Consider the following 18249-nt stretch of genomic DNA (forward strand, 5'->3'; position numbering starts at 1 on the left):
TTGCACTGTCAGGGCCCTGAGTGTACCACTGGGCCCTAACTGTCCTGAACAGCCTTGGACCCCCACCGACACACTCTGCATCTTGCTCCAGGTACTCCTTTTAAATGTAGGCTTGGGCATTCAGTCTGCCAGAAGCATATTGTAATTACACCTGTCTCAAGTTATGCCTCCAGCCTTGTTTTCTGCATGGACCTTAGACCTACCTTGTTGGTAGTGTACGTAGCTTTCCTTGGGTTCTGTTTGCAGCCCAGTCTTCAGGAAGTACCTTTGTCACATATTACAGTCTTGCCTCCATCTTCATCCCCTGCTGCTCCTGGACTCCATGGATGTACACTAGATGTGATTCATCACCTCTCCTTTTCTGGGACTTCCAATGGATCTTGTTATCAGCTCAATACAATATCTGTTCAGAAGTTTTTCCTATCTCTAGATGACCTGGAAGACAGTTTCTATACATTTCTGAGGAAAAAGCCCTTCAGAAAGGACGAAAAGCAGGACCCAGGGAACTACAGGCTGGTCAGCCTCACCTCAAGCCCCAGGAAGGTGGTGGAACAATGAATTCTGGAAAACATTTCCGTAGGCGTGAAGGACAAGAGTCATCAGGAGTAGTCACCATAGATTCACCAGAGGAAGTGATGCTGGACCAACTTAATAAACTTCTGTGATGAAATGACTGGCATAGTGGACAAGGGAAAGCAATGGATATAGTCTACATGGACTTTAGTAAGGCTTTTGACACTGTCTCCCATAAGATTCTCACAGAGAAGCTGATGAGGTATGGGATGGATGAGCACCGTGAGGGGGTTGAAAACTGGCTGAACAGACAGGCCCAGAGGGCAGTGATCAGTTGCCAAGGCCTAGTTGGAGGCCAGTAACTAGTGGAGTACTCCAGGGGCCAGTACTGGGTCCAATCCTATTCAAAGTCTAATCTAATAATCTGGATGATGGAGCAGGGTACACCCTCAGCAAGACTGCAGACAACACCAAACTGGGAAGAGTGACTGAAATGCCAGAGGTCTTCTGGAGAGACCTGGCTGGAGAAACAGACTGGCAAGAAGATTGAGAAATTCAACAAGAGGGAGGACGGAGTCCTGCACATGAGGAGGAACCATCTCAGGCACAAATATATGCTGGGGGGCGCCTGGCTGGAAAGCAGTTTGGCAGAAAAGGACTTGGAGATCCTGGTGGACCACAAGCTGAATGTGAACCAACAATGTACCCTTGGAGCAAAGAAGGTTAATGTTGTTTTGGGCTTCATGAGTAAGAGTGTTGCCAGCAGGCTGGGGCAGGTGAGCCTCACCATGGCTGAGTAGAGGTAAAGGATATACCTGGAGAACTGTGTCCCGTTCTGGTCTCAGTATTACAAAAATATGGAGCTACTAGGCAGAATCCATCATAGTGCCACAAAAATGCTGAAGGGACTTGTGCATCTCTTCTATGATAAAAGGTTGGGAGAGTTGGAACTATTCAGCCCAGAGAAGACAAGGATCCAGGGGGTAGAGGGAGAGGAATCTCATAGAATCATAGAATATCCTGAGTTGGAAGGGACCCTTAAGGATCATCAAGTCCAACTCTTGACACCGCACAGATCTACCCAAAAGTTCAGACCATGTGACTAAGTGCACAGTCCAATCTCTTCTTAAATTCAGTCAGGCTCGGTGCAGTGACCACTTCCCTGGGGAGCCTGTTCCAGTGTGCAACCACTCTCTCTGTGAAGAACCCCCTCCTGATGTCAAGCCTAAACTTCCCCTGCCTCAGCTTAACCCCGTTCCCGCGGGTCCTGTCGCTGGTGTTAATGGAGAAAAGGTCTCCTGCCTCTCGACACCCCCTTACGAGGGGGGTGTCTCATCAGTGTTTGTAAATACGTTGAGAGGCTGTAAAGAGGGTAGACCCAGTCTCTTTTCAGTGGTGTCCCGTGGCAGGAGGAGAAGTGATATACACAAACTGAAACACAGAATGTTCCCTCTAAAAACTTTTTTTTTTTTTTTTTTTTTTTTACTGTACAGGTGACTGAGCACTGTCACAAGTTGCCCAGAGAGCCTGTAGAGTCTCTGTCTTTGGAGATACTCAAAGGTCATCTGAGCATGTTCCTGAACAACTGTCTCTAGATGATCCTGCTTGAGCAGGGGCTTGGACCTGGTGACCTCTGGAGGTCCTGTCCAGCATCAACAATTCGGCACTTCTGTGAAGCTAGCACTTGCTGTTCTCTACTTGTTACAGAGATACAGAGGTGAAGAATTTGCTGGGAAAGCTGTTGTGATATGTAGTAAGAAAACAAGATGGAAAAGGACAGTTAAAACTGGGAATTAAATTGCAAGGGAGGAGTGGGACAGTGCTGATGTTCTGTCAGATGTGCTTGTTTTATATGCAGAAGTGGGGAGAGCTGGGAAAAGTTACCATAGCTCCATATTATTGCCGTTTAATATGTATTTTTGGTCTTTTTAGAGGACTGGGCTGCTACTGTGTTATGTTTGGGGAAGCAGATGTGAGAGCTGCTAAATTACCTTTTCTGCTACTGAGATTGTCAGGGGTAAGATGTTATGAGGAGCCCCCAGCCAGTATCACCTTTGGTGGCAGCAGCAACATGTCTCTGGCTCACTCTGAGGAGTTGAGGAATAGAAATTCAGCAGCTCTAACTGTGTTTGCTGCTGAAACAGCCATTCCTCATCTCTTTCTGGAAAAAAAGCAGTGTATGCTTATTGGACCACAGTGAAGACTTTGGAAGAATATTGGATTGTTCGGAAATACTGAATTTCTTCTGCGGATTACTCAAATTCATGATAATGCTTTGAAGGAAGATCTGAGATAAAAATTGGTTTCACCCTCTTTCAGCCTCTGAAAAGATTTGCCAATTCTTTATACAAGACAGCTTTTGACATTAAGGTAGTATCTCCAGCTCATATTATGATCTTGTGCAACTAGATCATAAGCTCCTCTGGCAATGTACTTTAGTAGAATTCCTGCAGCCACATGGAACTCATCTCATACATTTTCTAACAGTTACACTTTGAGAGCATTAGGGTCAGACATGCAGTTTGAATGAGTTACCTTCAATTTTCAGAGACTTCAGTTTCTATCTTTACTGTGAACTAACTGCTTGATGTCATCCTGAGCAAAATGTATGTATATACATACCCAGAATTTGATTACTTCTTGGTCTCTGCTCAGCCTGAGGATCCCATAATTTTTCATCTTTTTTTCTTTTTCTCCCAGAGATTTGAGTTATCTTGTTACCTGAGGATAACAAAGGAGAAATGGATAAGCAGTGTCTGGAGTTCCTCCAAGTTTGAGATTGGAGATACATCAAAATATACAGGATGGGGAGTGTGTGGTCCCTGCTGGATTCTGTTGGTGAAAGCATCCCGAGCTCCTTTGTGAAGGGTTCAGTGTGTGTTTTAAATGAAACCCACATGTACAGAACATCTGAGGTAGCTACTACTTCTGTCAAGTTATACTTAGATTTTCATAGTCTCAATGGATTGATCTGCTCGTATTGAAAGGTCTCTGAACAAATACCAGAGCACTGGGACAAAGTGATAAAGTAGAAGGCAAGGTGGTTAAAAAAGAAGAAAACTTTGATCTGCTGTCAATTTTGAATGCAGCGAGAAGAATGAAATACTCATTCGTGACGATATTCCCTGATTTATAAAGACGTGTCTTATTCTGGTATCATTCTCTTAAAAAGACAGAAACACCACGTTACATTTTTTTCCCCATAATATTCTACAAGTTGTTTGTGACATAAAAAGATACATATTTTGGAAATTAGACTAAAAGCTGTACATTGGAAAACATAGGGAAAACTTGGCTGTTTGCTGTCCCTTGCAATTACCAGATGTTTGCCATGGTAACTCCTGAAAAGTTCTGACCAAAGATTTATTCTTAGGAGGCTGGACAGCATGCCAGCTGGCCAGGGAAAACCTGCAATATCCAAAATAAGTTTGATCACCACCTGTTGCTACTTAACAAAATGGAAGAAAAAAAAAAAGCTGAAATAAAAGAACTCATAGAATAAGCTAAAATTATATGCATTATATCAATTTATTCTAAGATTTCTTTTCACTTCTTTTCATCACTGTGTTACCTGGGGATATCTGGAGTTAATAGACATTATATCACAGTTTCTGCTAGATTCTGTGGAAAATTTAACTAGAATCAGTTTTTTTTTTTTTTTTTGAAATGTTTTAGAGCAGGATTTTGAGGGAGCAGGATAGTAATACATCCTGATTATAATGGTGATCCTGAGTAGGAAAACAACTAAAAAAGTAGAATCCAGGATGTTAGTTATTACTGTGGCTGTACTAGCAAGGTGGCAAGTGGTACTGCCCTATGACTCAGCCTTTGTTTTACATTGCTGTGGTGTAGCATAGAAAAGATCCCTGGAAGCCTTGTAATTGTGTAAGTTCTTAAGCATCCATTCGTAGGTAGAGTAGTTGAGTTATTAGTCATAGCTGCAAAGGAGTCAAGTTCTTTTGCAAAGAAGTTGTTGTCACTGATTTACTACGAGACTTTCCTGTGAGAAAGAGACAGTTTATTAGGAAAGTTAGCATTTACAGGCCCTGAGAATGAGGGCTTAAATACTAGGAGCTAGTCTTCATGGCTAGTGGTCTACTTAAAAAAGAATGGTGATTCCAAAGGCATATTCAGGAGTGACAGAGAATATATGAATATTATTTGCCTCTTTGAAAGTGTAATTTATGTATGTATTCTGTGACTTGTCTGCCATTACATAATCTTTGGATTTATGTGTGCTAGAATGCTGTGTTTGAGAGGAGACTGAAACAATTGCTACTGTCCTTTACTGACAACAGGAAACTTGAGTAGAGGCAGGTATATTGACCCAACACCTATGGTGGAAACTGAAGCAGAAGAATGTTTTTATATATTAGTCATAGTAATTGACTGTCTCTATAATTTACCTTTTTTTTTTTTTTTAAAACAAACAAACAAACAAACAAAAACAAAACAAAAAAAAAAAAAACCTGCAGTGTTCTCTTAAGCTGGATTGTTTACAAGATTATTATGGTAGAATTTGCCTGAAGTGAAAAGTCTGGTTACTCTATACTCAAAATGTCCATTGAAATCAGTAGTTTTGTTAGACAGAGGTTCAGCCAAATATGTGCTCCATAAAATGATGCATTTACATGCATTCAAAATGGTCCTTTTTATGGTTTGCTAAGTGATAGCCATTGGATCAGTCTCAGAGTGATGTTTTTGTTCAAGTATGCCTGTTTCACCTGGGTGAGCAAGATCAACTTGGCATTCAGACATACATGCGTGTGTAAAAAAGAGCAATGTGGTATAAAAATTTAGACATTTCTGCACGCAAGTTCAGTCAATTGAATTAACACAGTGTCTGTGATTTCACTGGCCAGGGAAAAGTGCATATCACAGGTGTTGGCAGGAGATTTTACTCTTTCAAATTTGTTCCTGGACTTAGCATACATGAAAAGAAGAACGTATGACAGCTGTATAATGGCAAAGCTTTTGTTTTGTAAGGAGAAAGGCAATGTGATAACATTCATAATAAAGGCAAAAGAAAAATGCAGATTATTATGTGTTCTGAAATGACACTTTCTAGTGGGTATAAAAATTAACATTTGAAATGAGGCACACATTTACAGATAATCATTCTGAATGGGATTGAAACTCCAAGTTGTACATGTAAATTACTTTTAACATTGAAACAACTCTAAATCAGACTTCTTTCCTTAGTTTTATTGTGACTACAAAGCTATCACAGTTTTTTACAACCGAGGATTTTTTTTTAAATGGATAGTAGTCTTCATCTCGTTTGAAAAATATGTTTTTAAATGGCCCAAGCGTGCTCAGCTATCAAAAACTTACTCCACATTGCTAGTTATGCTGCTTTGCAGTATTAACATTAAAAGTAAGAAACTAATTCCTTATGTTAAATTTAAATGTATTCCTTCCTTTAGACTGAACTAACAAAGATAAGTAAGAAGCTATCTACAGTTGTACTGTAGATAGATTTATGACTTTGCAATGTCATTTGTATGCTGCCATTCTTGATTTTACTAGATTCAGTAAATGAGTGCGTGGAGTAGGAATGCAAATAGCAACACAGATTAAGTATCCAGATTTAAGAAAATCTAAAAAAAAAAAAAAAAAAAAGTATAAGAAAAGCAAGCAATAATTATTTACATTATGTTTCAACATGCTGCATCTTGATTTGATGGAAATGGCCTGAGGGAGATTTATAAAGCTTCCCAGTGCACGCTGGCTTTCACAACACCCTCCCCTTAAAGCAGGGTTGTTTTGGTTTTCCCTGCTGAGATAGCTAACTGTGGGTAGTTTGACAGCATGCTTCACAGCTCCTCATTTCTAGATGCTAGTGATATCTCTACCTTTGTAACAGAACAAGGCCAAAACATGAGTTTAGCATTGCCCTGTAGTATTGTGTGTTCATTTTATTTCCAGTTTTCACAACACTTTGGGACAGAATTATTTTTAACTTAACTAAGGCAAATTCACAAATTATGTTTGTAGACTGAGGAAAATGAATAAGGCTTCAGCAGAATTTCAAGAAAACGGTAGTAAAAGAGCTAGGTTGTTTTTGCTATTAATAAGACTTCCTGAAACTCTTCTAAAGGTGTGAACGTCGATTTGAAGGGCACAGTAGCCGCTGCTACCCATGTGGAATTGCAATATCTCCTTGTGGGCGATTTATAGCCAGTGGATCAGAGGACAACTGTGTAAGTAATGTTTTTATTTATTTTTCTTCAAAACTGTAGGAGTTGCTTGTATTGTAGTTAACTTAGTCCCTTCATGCATGTTCCTAGGATTCAGCTTAATGTGCAAAGTATTATACTATCATATACCTAATTACTATGTAGCAGCCACATCTGATTCCTATTCTATAGTTTCTTTGTTTTGCCTGGTTTTGGTAAATCCCCAAGCAACAAAAGTTTACCAATTTTAGTAACTTGTTAAGACCTTATTTCTCAAAGTTTTCATAGTGTTTAACTCAATTGCCACATGCCATCAAAGATGATGAGAATGGTATCCCCTGTAGCACAACTTTATGTAGCATGTGTATTGTGTATATTATCTGCCCACTAGGAACTATGCAACCACTACATGTTAATTTACTTAAGCTACCAAATACAGAGTGATGAAGCTTTCATTACTGGTGTTGTATGATCCAGTCATGCTACAAAGTGAAAAGGCATCCAACTGTATTTATAACTTATTAAAATTTGCGGTGACTTGGAATGCATGTCCTCCCCAGACAAGATCTCTTCCCACTCCCTGTCAACTGTATTTAAATTATCTACACTTAGCAAAGAGTCTTGATTAAAAGTGTATTGCTACCTTTATGAGTATGTACCTAATTTTAACTCAGTAAGTCCTGCATTGTTGGCACAATGTTTTCCTTGGTGTTTTCTGAGAGATAGATGCTTGCAAGGTTGTTGTACAGGCCTTTGAAATTGGGCTGCTCTGACTGTATGGGGCTGGGTTACTTATAAACACATCCTTCCAAAACAGTTGGTTACAAAAACTGTTTAACTTTCTTCTAGGTCTTTCTAGGTGACTCATTAGGACTCTGACACAGGGTTTCTGGTCAGCTTCAAATTCAGAGCAAAAGGAATTTACTGTTATGGCCAGTTTTGAAATACTGGCTCCAATCATGTGTGAAGGTTAGAGATTTTATTGGCAGATTGCTGAAGGTTTGGCAGTAGCTAATGTATTCTTGTCATTTCCATGATAAAAAATATTCTTCAAGTTTCTGGTAATTTGTATTTGAAAATGTAGTTTGCGATACAGTATAGAAGTTTCTTGTGTTGTCTGTTAAACAAAACGTACCTAATATTGATCCCAGCTCATGACATACAAGGTATAAATATATTTAGTTGAGATTCTAATTAAGGTCATTGATGAATGGTATAAAAAGAGGTGCAGTTGTAAGTCCTTTTCTCTTTTGTGTTAAAGTTTTTGTTTGGAATTACGTTGATAGAAGAGAGAGGCATAGAGCATGGTTTTGCCAGTAGTCCAAATTTTTGGCACGTGGTTGCTCATCATAGGAAGCTGAATAGCTGGACTGCATCCTGCTCCAGTTGGCATATAGTCCCTGGTGGGCACAGTGCCAGTCAATACTTTTTAGTGTGGCTCTTGGGTTGGAATTTAGCATAATTTGTATCACATGTCTGTGAAGATCTTTCATTGTTCTTGTTGCCCCCTCAGGAAAACTGAGTCAAGTTTCAGAGTCTGAGAAACTTGCAGAAACCTTTCTACAACCCTACTGTTAGGACAAAATACAGATCTGGGGCATTTTTAGAAGGCTTCTCTCTGAAACATTGACACTGGATATACTTTTGTGTTTCCTTTGAAAAATAAAATTGATCATGGCACTGAATCTGCCATTCATATAGTTAAACTAACAACATCCTGAGAGAGAGACTGATGTGCAACTGTAACAGTGTTAGATTATCAAGAAACCTGATATTTTTGCAGATTATGTTCAATGAATGAATGTCCATGGGAATTGATAAAAGTTACATAAAAATGGAGGAATGTGAATTGTATGAGTGAATGTCCATTGGAATTCAAAAAAACTGCATAAAAATACATCAGTGTGGATAAAAGGTTATTTGGTTATCTTGCAACTTTCCACTGACCAGTAACTGTGTCTCAATCATCTTGGCGTTTGATTTATTAAATGTGTTGCTTGCATCCCATGGTTAACAAATATGATTGATTTTAAAGCCAGAAGGGGCAGAAATGGAATATAATTGAGAGACATTAATCTTGAACTGCCTTTTATATTTCACAATATGTAACGTGTTTGACAGAGAAGAATATGTGCTGGCTGCATTGATTAACAGCAAAATCAAAACCATATTCTTACAGGGCACAGAATCAGAAAACTAAAATATGATGTTATAAACAAAGGGCTGCAAATTCTGCCTGCCTTTTACTCTACTTATGAAGTATACAGCTTATTTTATACTACAACAGCTTGGTATAGCTTCTGTTTGGCTGAAGTAACCCCTTGTTTTCGTAGGGACTGCTTTTGTGGCTGTTAGTATGAAAGCTGTACATATTGTAAATCCTGGCTTGAAAGTGTTCCCCTACCTGCCTACTTCCACTACTTGAACCTTTATCAAGAACTATGTAGGAAGTGGCAGTCTGATCAAGGCAGGTATCCACAGTATCATGGTTTTGAACTGTGGTTATCCTTTCCATAATTTATAGTGATTAGAAAACCTAGAAAGTTAGTGTTTCTTATATCAGTTCCTCTCTCCATCTTAAATAGCCTAAGTCTATAAATGAGGCAGGTTTACTTTTTTGACATGATTTCTGGCCATTTTTCAGGTGGACAGTTTGAGGTTTCTAACTATCAAGCAATAATGCTAAGGATGTTAGACAAATATTCCAATTGGGCTGAGATTTCCATTTTCCTGGGCTCTGTAGAAATATGTTTACCTAAATATTTTCTGACCAAAGAAATCTTATTCTGAAAGGATAAAAATATCTGGAGAGTATGAAATAATGATTTTTAAAATAGAAATAGCTAATCCTTTTCCTGTGCTCCATGTAGTTCTAGTTAACTGTTTTACTTCATGTCTAATTAGGTTCTTCATTTTTGTCTTTGAAGACCTTGAGGCTCTCTGAATAAAGTCCAAGTTTCCAGAAATGAAGTAGGGAATGCAGAAATAGAGATTTGGGTCTTTAATTGTTTTCAGATTCATGTTTGCTGTCTTTGAACTGTAGATTTTAAGGGGCATGTTTTGGCCCCAGTGTTGAAATGCAATTTGCTAGCATAAAATTCTATATCCATGTCAAGTCTAAAAGACTGGGCTCACAGTTCACACTGACTGGCTTATATTGAAAACCTAGAGTTTTTTTTGGTATAAGAGGTGGCTACCTCAGTAACAAAAATGCAGGGGTATTGTATTTGTATATGCAGGGGTCTTCCATTTTATTTATTCTCTTGGTTAACGTATAGGATTTTGCCTATAGCAATGCCTTTGAAACATTTTCCAAATCCAGGATTAAGTGGATTTTCTCCAAAATGTGAAAGCAGCAAAGCTAGAGAGAGTAGGATTATTCCTCTCCAGAGGGCATCAACATTGAAAGGAGGAACAGGAGACAGGATACGTCGATTTCATGCTTATACATCAATACTAACCACTTGCAGAGTTCCTAAATGTTTACATTTGTGCAAAAATTGGTTTTACAGTGGATTCCCATTATACAAATGATGCTGGATACAGAGATTTGTCATGGGGGCATATCCACAGCATTCTGCAAGCCTGTGAATGGTTGCTTGTTGCAAACCTGGACGTAGTTGTACTTGCTGACTAGGTTGTATTCTACATCTGGCATAACATAAACAGTAGAACTTGTTTGTAGTTGACAGTTCTAAATAGTTACAGAAGTTGTTATTCCACACAGAATTTCAGACCTACTGAGCAATATTCTTTAATGTTTTATTACCAGATATTTATTTAGCCATAAAATTGACCATTTAAAATCAGAGATCAGAATCTCTTTACAACTTTCCATATTGGATTAAACTAGTAAATTCCTCGTTAAGGATTTAAAAAATAAATAAATTGCAGTACATATCAGAATTCTTAATTTTCGTCTGTAATTATATCAATATGTGTAGCTTTAAAAATATTTATTTTGCCATTCTTAAATGTATTAAAAATGCAATGCTGCTTTCTGTTAAACTCATCATCTGCTTTCCTTGGTCAGATATATTTTGGCTTTGAGTAACCGTAATGAAAGGAGCTTTATTATTTGAAATAATTTATTCCCCCCCCCCCCACCCTCACTTTCCTTAGTGCATGAATTCCTTTTATTGGACATCTCACAGTATCCTGACATTTTGGTGTTTTATTCACTGTAGAGAAACACCTTTTTGCTTCAGCAAAGTTTCAAATACCGTTCCTTAAAAACACACAAAAACAAAGAACACAAAACTTTATGAAAATAAAACTATTTCAATGTTTGAAACACCCTGTATGAGCTTTAGTAAATCACTCTGTGATGAGAGAGGCTTTCTGCTATAGATGTCCATATATAGTGGAAATAGGACATCCTAATAGAACAGGCAGAAGAAGACTGGCCTGCCTGAACAGAGATCTATTATGAGATCAGGAAAAAAAAAAGAGGGTTTATAACCTTTGTAAGAAGTGGCAGGCCACTCAGGAGGCCTACAAAAACGTGAGGCTGTGCTGGGAGAAAATTAGAAGAGCTAAGCCCAACTGGAGCTATATCTGGCTACTGCTGTTAAAGACAATAAAACATGTTTTTATAAATACATAAACAAGAAATTGGATGTGGGGGGAAACATAGTGACAAGAGATGAGGAAAAGTTTGAGGTGCTTAATGCCTTCTTTGCCTCAGTCTTTAGCAGCAAGACCAACTCTAGGTACCCAGTTCCCTGAACTGGTAGTCAGGGAGAGAGAGCTGAACAAGGGTCCCATAATCCATGAAGAAATGGTCAGTAACCTGGTAAACCACTTAGATGTAAGCAATTGTATGGGACCAGATGGGATTCACCTAAGGGTCATCATTTATCAGCAGTCCTGGCAATCCAGGGAGGTCCCAGTCAACTGGTGGTTAGCAAATGTGACACCCATCTATAAGAAGGGCTGGAAGGGGGATCCAGGAAACTACAGGCCTGTCACTGACCTCTGTGCCAGGGAAGCCAATGGAACAGATTATCTCGAGTGCCATCGCGTGGCACCTACAGGGCAACCAGGTGATCAGGTCCAGTCAGCATGGTTTTATCAAAGGCAGGTCCTGCTTGAAAAACTTGCCTGCCACAAGGTGATGCATTCGGTGGATGAGGGAAAGGCTGTGGATGTGGTCGACCTAGGCTTTACTAAGGGTTTTGACACCATTTCCCATAGCATTCTCCTGAAGAAGCTGGCTGTTCAAGGCTTGTATGGGTGTATGCTGCTTTTGGTTAAAAACTGGGTAGGTGGTTGGGCCCACAGAGTTGTGGTGAATGGATTTAAATCCAGCTGGAGGCCACTCACTAGTGGTGTCCCCCAGGGCTCAATACGGGGGCCAGTTCTTTCAATATCTTTGTCAATGATCTGGCTGAGGGGATCAAGTGCACCCTCAGTAAGTTTGTGGATGACACCTAGTTGGGTGCAAGTGTTGATTTGCTTGAGGGTAGGAAGGCTCTGCAGGGTGGTCTGGATAGTCTGGAATGATGATCTGAGGCCAACTGTACGAAGTTCAACAAGACAAAGTGACGGTTTGTGAACTTGGGGAACAACAATCCCATGCAATGCTACAGGCTGCAGGAAGAGTGGCTGGAAAGCTACCTGGTGGAAAGGGACATGGGGGTGGTTGATGGCCATTTGAATACGAGCCAGCAGTGTTCTCAGGTGGCCAAGAAGGCCAACAGCATCCTGGCCTGCAACAGAAATAGCATGGCCAGCCAGACTAGGGAAGAGATTGTTCCCCTGTACTCAGCTCTGCTGAGGCCACACCTGAAATACTGTGTTCAGTTTTGGGACCCTCACTACAAAAAGGACATCCAGGTACTGGTGTGTGTCCAAAGACAAGCAACAAAGCTGGTGAAGGGTCTAGAGAACAAGTCTTGTGAGTGTAGCGGGTTTACATGGCAAGGTTTTGGTAGTGGGGGGCCATAGGGGTGGCTTTTGCGAGAAGAATCCAGAAACCTGCCCCATGTTAGATAAAGGACCCACTGCTGGCCAGAGCCGAGCCAATAAGTGATGTTGTTTTTGCCTCTGTGAGAGCATATTAAAGAAAGAAAGAAGAAAACAACAACAACAACAAAAACTGTTGGTAGAGAGGGGGTGAGAATCAGCCTTGCAGGCACCAAGGTCAGTGAAGAAGGAGGGCAGGAGGTGCATCAGGTGCCAGAGCAGAAGTTCCTCTGCAGCCTCTGGAGAGGATTCTGTTGAAGCAGGTTGTCTGCCTGTGCAGTCCATGGTGTAAAACGGTGGTGTAAAAAAAAAAAAAAGGTGTAAAAAAAAAAATGGTGTAAAAATTTCCATGCTGCAGCCCATTGAGGAGACCATGGTGGAGCAGGTAGATCTGCCCTGAAGGAGGCCATGGCCTGTGGAGGACTCCTGCTGGAGGAGATTCTGGGCTGGAGCTGCAGCCCATGGAGAGGAGCCCACACAGGAGCAGGTCTGGGGGGAGCTGCCACCCATGGGGGACTCATGCTGGAGCAGTTTGCCCCTGATGGATGGACCCTGTGGTATGGACCCATATTTGGAGCAGTTCTTGAAGAGCTGCTGCCTGTGGGAAGCCGCTGCAGAAGCCTTCCTTCAGTTTGGAAAAGACAGCATCCCATGGGAGGGAGCCCACGTGGAGCAGGGGCAGAGAGTGACCATGAAGGAGTGGCAGAGACAAAGCATTGGGGACTGACTACAGCCCCCATTCACCAGTTCCTTTGTGCCTCTCAGGGGTAGGAAGTGGAAGAGGGTGGGTAGGGCTAAGGTGGTTTTGGTTTCTTTTCTTTGTTTCTCACTAATCTAGCTTTTTAAAAATAGGCAATTATTATGAAGAGAGGCTGAAGGATCTGGGGTTGTTTAGCCTAGAGAAAAGGAGACTCAGAGCAGACCTTACTGCACTCTACAATTACCTTAAAGGAGGCTATAGTGAGGTGGGGATCATTCTCTTCTCCCAAGCATCAAGTGATAAGATGAGGAAATGGCCTTAAGGTGTGCCAGGGAAGGTTTAAGTTGTATGTTAAGAAAAACTTTTTCACTGAAAGGGTTGCGAATCATTGGAACCAGCTGCCTAGGGAAGTAGTTGTGTCATCATCCCTGGAGGTCTTCAAAAAAAACCATGTAGGTGTAGAGCTTAGTGACATGGTTTAACAGTGGACTTGGCAGTGCTAGGTTAAAGGTTGGACTAGATGATCTTAGAGGTCTTTTCCAACCTAAATGATTCTATGATTCTAATAGTTCAGAAGTTGTATTACTCTATATGTTTATATTATTATCTCTTGAGAGTGATAAATGTATGGTGTCAGTGATATTTTAAGTTCAGTATCTTTGATCAGTAGAGTATGCTATAGTATTGACTTTAGTACTGGCTTTGGAAAAAAATTATGATATTTTCTGGAAATAATGGAAAATTATTTTTAGAAATGTCTGATAGCAATGTTGTATTAGTACTTATTGTGTCAGTCTATGCTATGTACCAGAGGGCTTGCAGAACAGAATGTATTATATGAAGCAGCGGCAGGGACTATCTGAGGTATTTTGGGTTTCAGTGTCATTGGCATCCTAATTATATTTTGCTCAAGTTATATTTTATATGTCCATATTGTTTAACTCAGATAGGCTTTAAAAGAAAGCATCTGGAGAAAATAGCATTAGTAATAATTACTGTGGAAAAAACAGGACTGACATTACTGGCAGAAGGAAACCCATGGCAGAGTATGAATGACAGCAGCTGTGACTACCTCTCTGCCAGCTATTGTTGGAGGAAATGTATCCCTTTCCAAAGAAGAACACAACTTTGTATTACTCTCGAACCTTGGTTTCTTGGACTATTTGGAGTGTGGTTGGCTTTTATGACTATTATTATCCTATGAGAAAATACCCCATATTCAAATGTAAGCAAAACAGGAAGTCAAAGTAGATACGAATACCCAAGTTTCATTTTGGTATGCATGCATATGTAATAGCTGTTTATGTACAAAAACGGCAGTGAGATGCTAAAAGTACATGCATAGAGACTTATAACCACAAGTCATGTGTTTTCTGTATGTATATCTCAGTGTACACCTCTGAAGAATTTTATGTATTACATATGTCCTGTTGTGCTTCTAGTTGATAACATTGTCCTTGCAAATTTATTAAGATAATACAGTCCATTGTAAAACTAGTGAAATTCCCTGTTACGCTTAAACACCCGAATGAGTGTCTGCATTTTTTGAATCTCATAGTACTTCTGTCAAACAGTCAATACTAGTACACAAACAAGGAATGGAATTATTGGTAAAGTTAATACAGAAGACATTTTTAGCAGCAAAGAAAAATTTCCAGAGTGTGGGTATGGTCCAACTGTGCTGTTTCTAGTTGTAACTAGAGGCGAGGTAAATTTTCCTAGAACAAAGTCTTCAAGTAATAGTTCTGCACTCTGCCAAACCAAAATATGTTATAAAAGTAAAAGTAACCTAAATACAGCAGTGTTTGGTGCTACATAAATAACACAGACAGACAGATAAAAACAATCATATATATGAGGGTTTGAAATTGGTTAATTAAATAGAAACTAAAATCAGGGAAAATATAAATCGGACATTTCTAAGAAGGGAGAATTACAGAAGTAAAGCTGAGCTATGGTTAGATCTGTTTAAATTTCCGCACTAAAAAAGGTTATATAAAGCATGTTAACTATAACTGTCATCATACTAATACATTTGAAAAGTGTGCCCTGTGTTTTGAAAGATCTGAACTTGATCATATTTTTAATAATGAAGAACCTTATTAATTTTCACCATTTGGTGAATTATAACCTTATAACCTTTGGTGGTTATATGAAAGGAACTCAGATGGAAACTGGGATCCTATAGTAGTTGGCAATTTCCTGAGACCACCAGAACAACAGCCTCCTCAAGTGACATTAGAAAGGGAAGGGACACTCAAAGGGCATTTGTACTCAATATTTTGGAGACAGCCTTGAAAAGGCTTTCCCTGCTGCCATTGTATAAGATATCTCAGGACTAAAAAGTGCTAATCAGTGCTTAGGATATTTGTGAAACCTGTTTTATTATGTGTGGAGTTGGCACTGATGCCTGTAGTTACGGTAGTCTAACACTTTCCACTATAATTCTGTTTTCAGTTGCTTATAACTGGGAATGTTTTGTGCTGAAACTTTCCATGCTGGGTGTCTGCTCCAGGCTGATTGTTATTTTATATTTTAGTATAAGTAGTTCAGGTGCTTTTTAAGCTGGACATTTAGGAAAAATACATGGTTCAGTGGGAGATGCAGCTCCAGTGTAAACAGGGAATGGTGGAATGCAAGCCAAACAATTCTATCATGTAGCATGGGACAATGCACCAGGCTTGATGGCACTGATGGAGGCAAATGGAGACTAATGCCTTACTAACAAATCCAGAGGTCTTTCCTAAAAGTGTAAGTAAAATTATTTATTTTCCATCAGAGGCTCTAACACTTTCATCTTCTGGAGCTCATTTGGAATATTAGAAGTAGTAGTCCCAGGAAAGGGATGGCTTTGTCCAATTCATGCAAAATTTCTAAAGAACAAAATCTATATTTGCGTAAGGTCAAATTAGGTATGCCAGATGCTAGGTCTTTTATTTATTTAGTTTTATTTATTTATTTATTTTTGTGATGTGTATATAAAGAAGGTACTCCAGTTTAAAGCCACAACAACTAGAAAGGATTTTTCTTGAAAGTGTTGTTGCTTTTCTGGTCCCTGAGCAAGAACTGATTTAAAAAAGATTTTTTTTTTTTTTTTTTCTGTTGTGATTTTAGTGTTGCCCTTTCTGACTTGCTTCCCCCTCTTCTCCTTCCCAGGAGGAGAGTAGACATATAAGTATTTTGACTCAAATGCACATGATCATGGATTAGACTAGGGTGCAGTGGGAACAGATGGGGACAAGGTTGCTTTGAAGGCACAGTAAAAGAAAACAGAGCAAATAATTTATAGTGAAACTCTGCAGGTACATAGTCGATTCATTTTGCACACCCTCTCTACTAGTGTAATAGAATTAAGTAGTTTTCCATTTGGTTATAAATTCTTGTCCTCAAGGAGGGACCTTCACCCTTCTTCCCTGTCTCTTGCTAGCAATTTAAAGAAGAAAACACAAGCCTCTACATACATATAAGGTGCTAAATACACTCTCACACTCTGGGTTTAATGAAAACTGACTACTCCAAATATTCTTCAAACTTCAAGTGAAAGGAAACACAAGTAAGTATGTGGTTATGGGTGCAGGAAACCTGTTTGGAAGCTATAGGTACAGGTAAATGATTTTTACTTTTGGCTGACCCTTAGACAGAAATGGAAAGGAAATACCAGTATCTACTGAATTGGTATTTTTATTACAAAAAAACTCGGTCTTAATATTGAAAAAAAGGGATTGACTTTGGCTAAAGTCTGTAGCAGATTATATGCGCATATGCACTTGGGGTATTACTGAGTACTTCCTAGACTGTTTTACTGTTTTTCTTCTTTCTTTCTTTCTTTCTTTCTTTCTTTCTTTCTTTCTTTCTTTCTTTCTTTCTTTCGTTTGGTTTGCTGAAAAATTTGTTCTTCCTCTATTGTTGAATTCATATTTTCAACATTATTATTATTTTTTTTTTGCTAGTGTAATGTTATCATTTATACATCACTTACTATTCTTTTTTTCTCTATAGAGAAGAAAATAATAAAAACATCTAGTAAGTATAGAATAGAAAAACAATTGGAATGACTTCGGAAATGTAGTAAAAACTAAAGTTATGGTGGACTATAGTAGGAGAATATTTATATTGGAGTTATTCCACTTATGAATACCTGGATATCATTTCAATTAAAATACAATATATATATTTTTAACTATTGAAGATGATAAATTTACTGAAAAGTTCATTTTCAATCTTGCAACAAGTTCACTTTGATTCTCAGGATTTAGGCTATCACTGGCTAGTTTAAATATCTGTGACTAGTGTTAATTAAACAGAAGCTGTTTTTATACACTCTTTGTGGTGACATTTTCCTTTCAATGACATTCAGTTATGATGCATGTCAAAATTACTCTGATTTTAATTGTTAATTTCCTTAAAAGCGCAGCTATTGGAAGAGATGATACCTACCACAATGTAATAAATTATTCTGAGATGTAAACAGACTCTGCCACTTTTTCTACTGAATTACTGCATCTAAAAAGATTTATAGGGCAAGAAATGTATCAAAAAGACAGTATCAGAAAGAAGTTTAACAGTAGTTCTGTTGGGAGAGAATTTTCTGAAATACAGTGGGAAAATTGTTTTCACAGCCCTGTTGTGTGTGTTTTGTGTAGTAGATCTTCAGTATGAAAGCAGTCTCTAGAAAAGATCTGAGTTGAAGTCATTCTCATCACAATGAATGTTTCAGTGCTTAGCTACATTTAGGTTCCATCTGTATCTGCTTGTCTTTAGTTTTCTCTGACTCAGTATGTCTTGGTACACAATGTGACTGATTCAGAAAAGTGCTGCATCCAGCCTAACCTCTAGTTCATCACTAAGAAGCATTTCTTGAAAGGTGGGTGGCAAGAGATTGATTGCTTT

General features: G+C 39.0%; 1 protein-coding gene across 1 annotated transcript in view; it reads left to right on the plus strand.

Moving 5' to 3' along the window:
- The window catches only part of WDR27 (WD repeat domain 27), a 122410-nt gene that overhangs the window by 47913 nt on the left and 56248 nt on the right, over positions 1-18249 (plus strand). The window contains exon 22 of the mRNA XM_068676862.1: positions 6614-6716. Coding sequence (XP_068532963.1) covers positions 6614-6716 — 103 coding nt within the window. The remainder of the gene's footprint in view (positions 1-6613; positions 6717-18249) is intronic.

This window comes from Anas acuta, chromosome 3 (genome assembly GCF_963932015.1).
Source record: "Anas acuta chromosome 3, bAnaAcu1.1, whole genome shotgun sequence".
Taxonomy (NCBI): domain Eukaryota; kingdom Metazoa; phylum Chordata; class Aves; order Anseriformes; family Anatidae; genus Anas; species Anas acuta.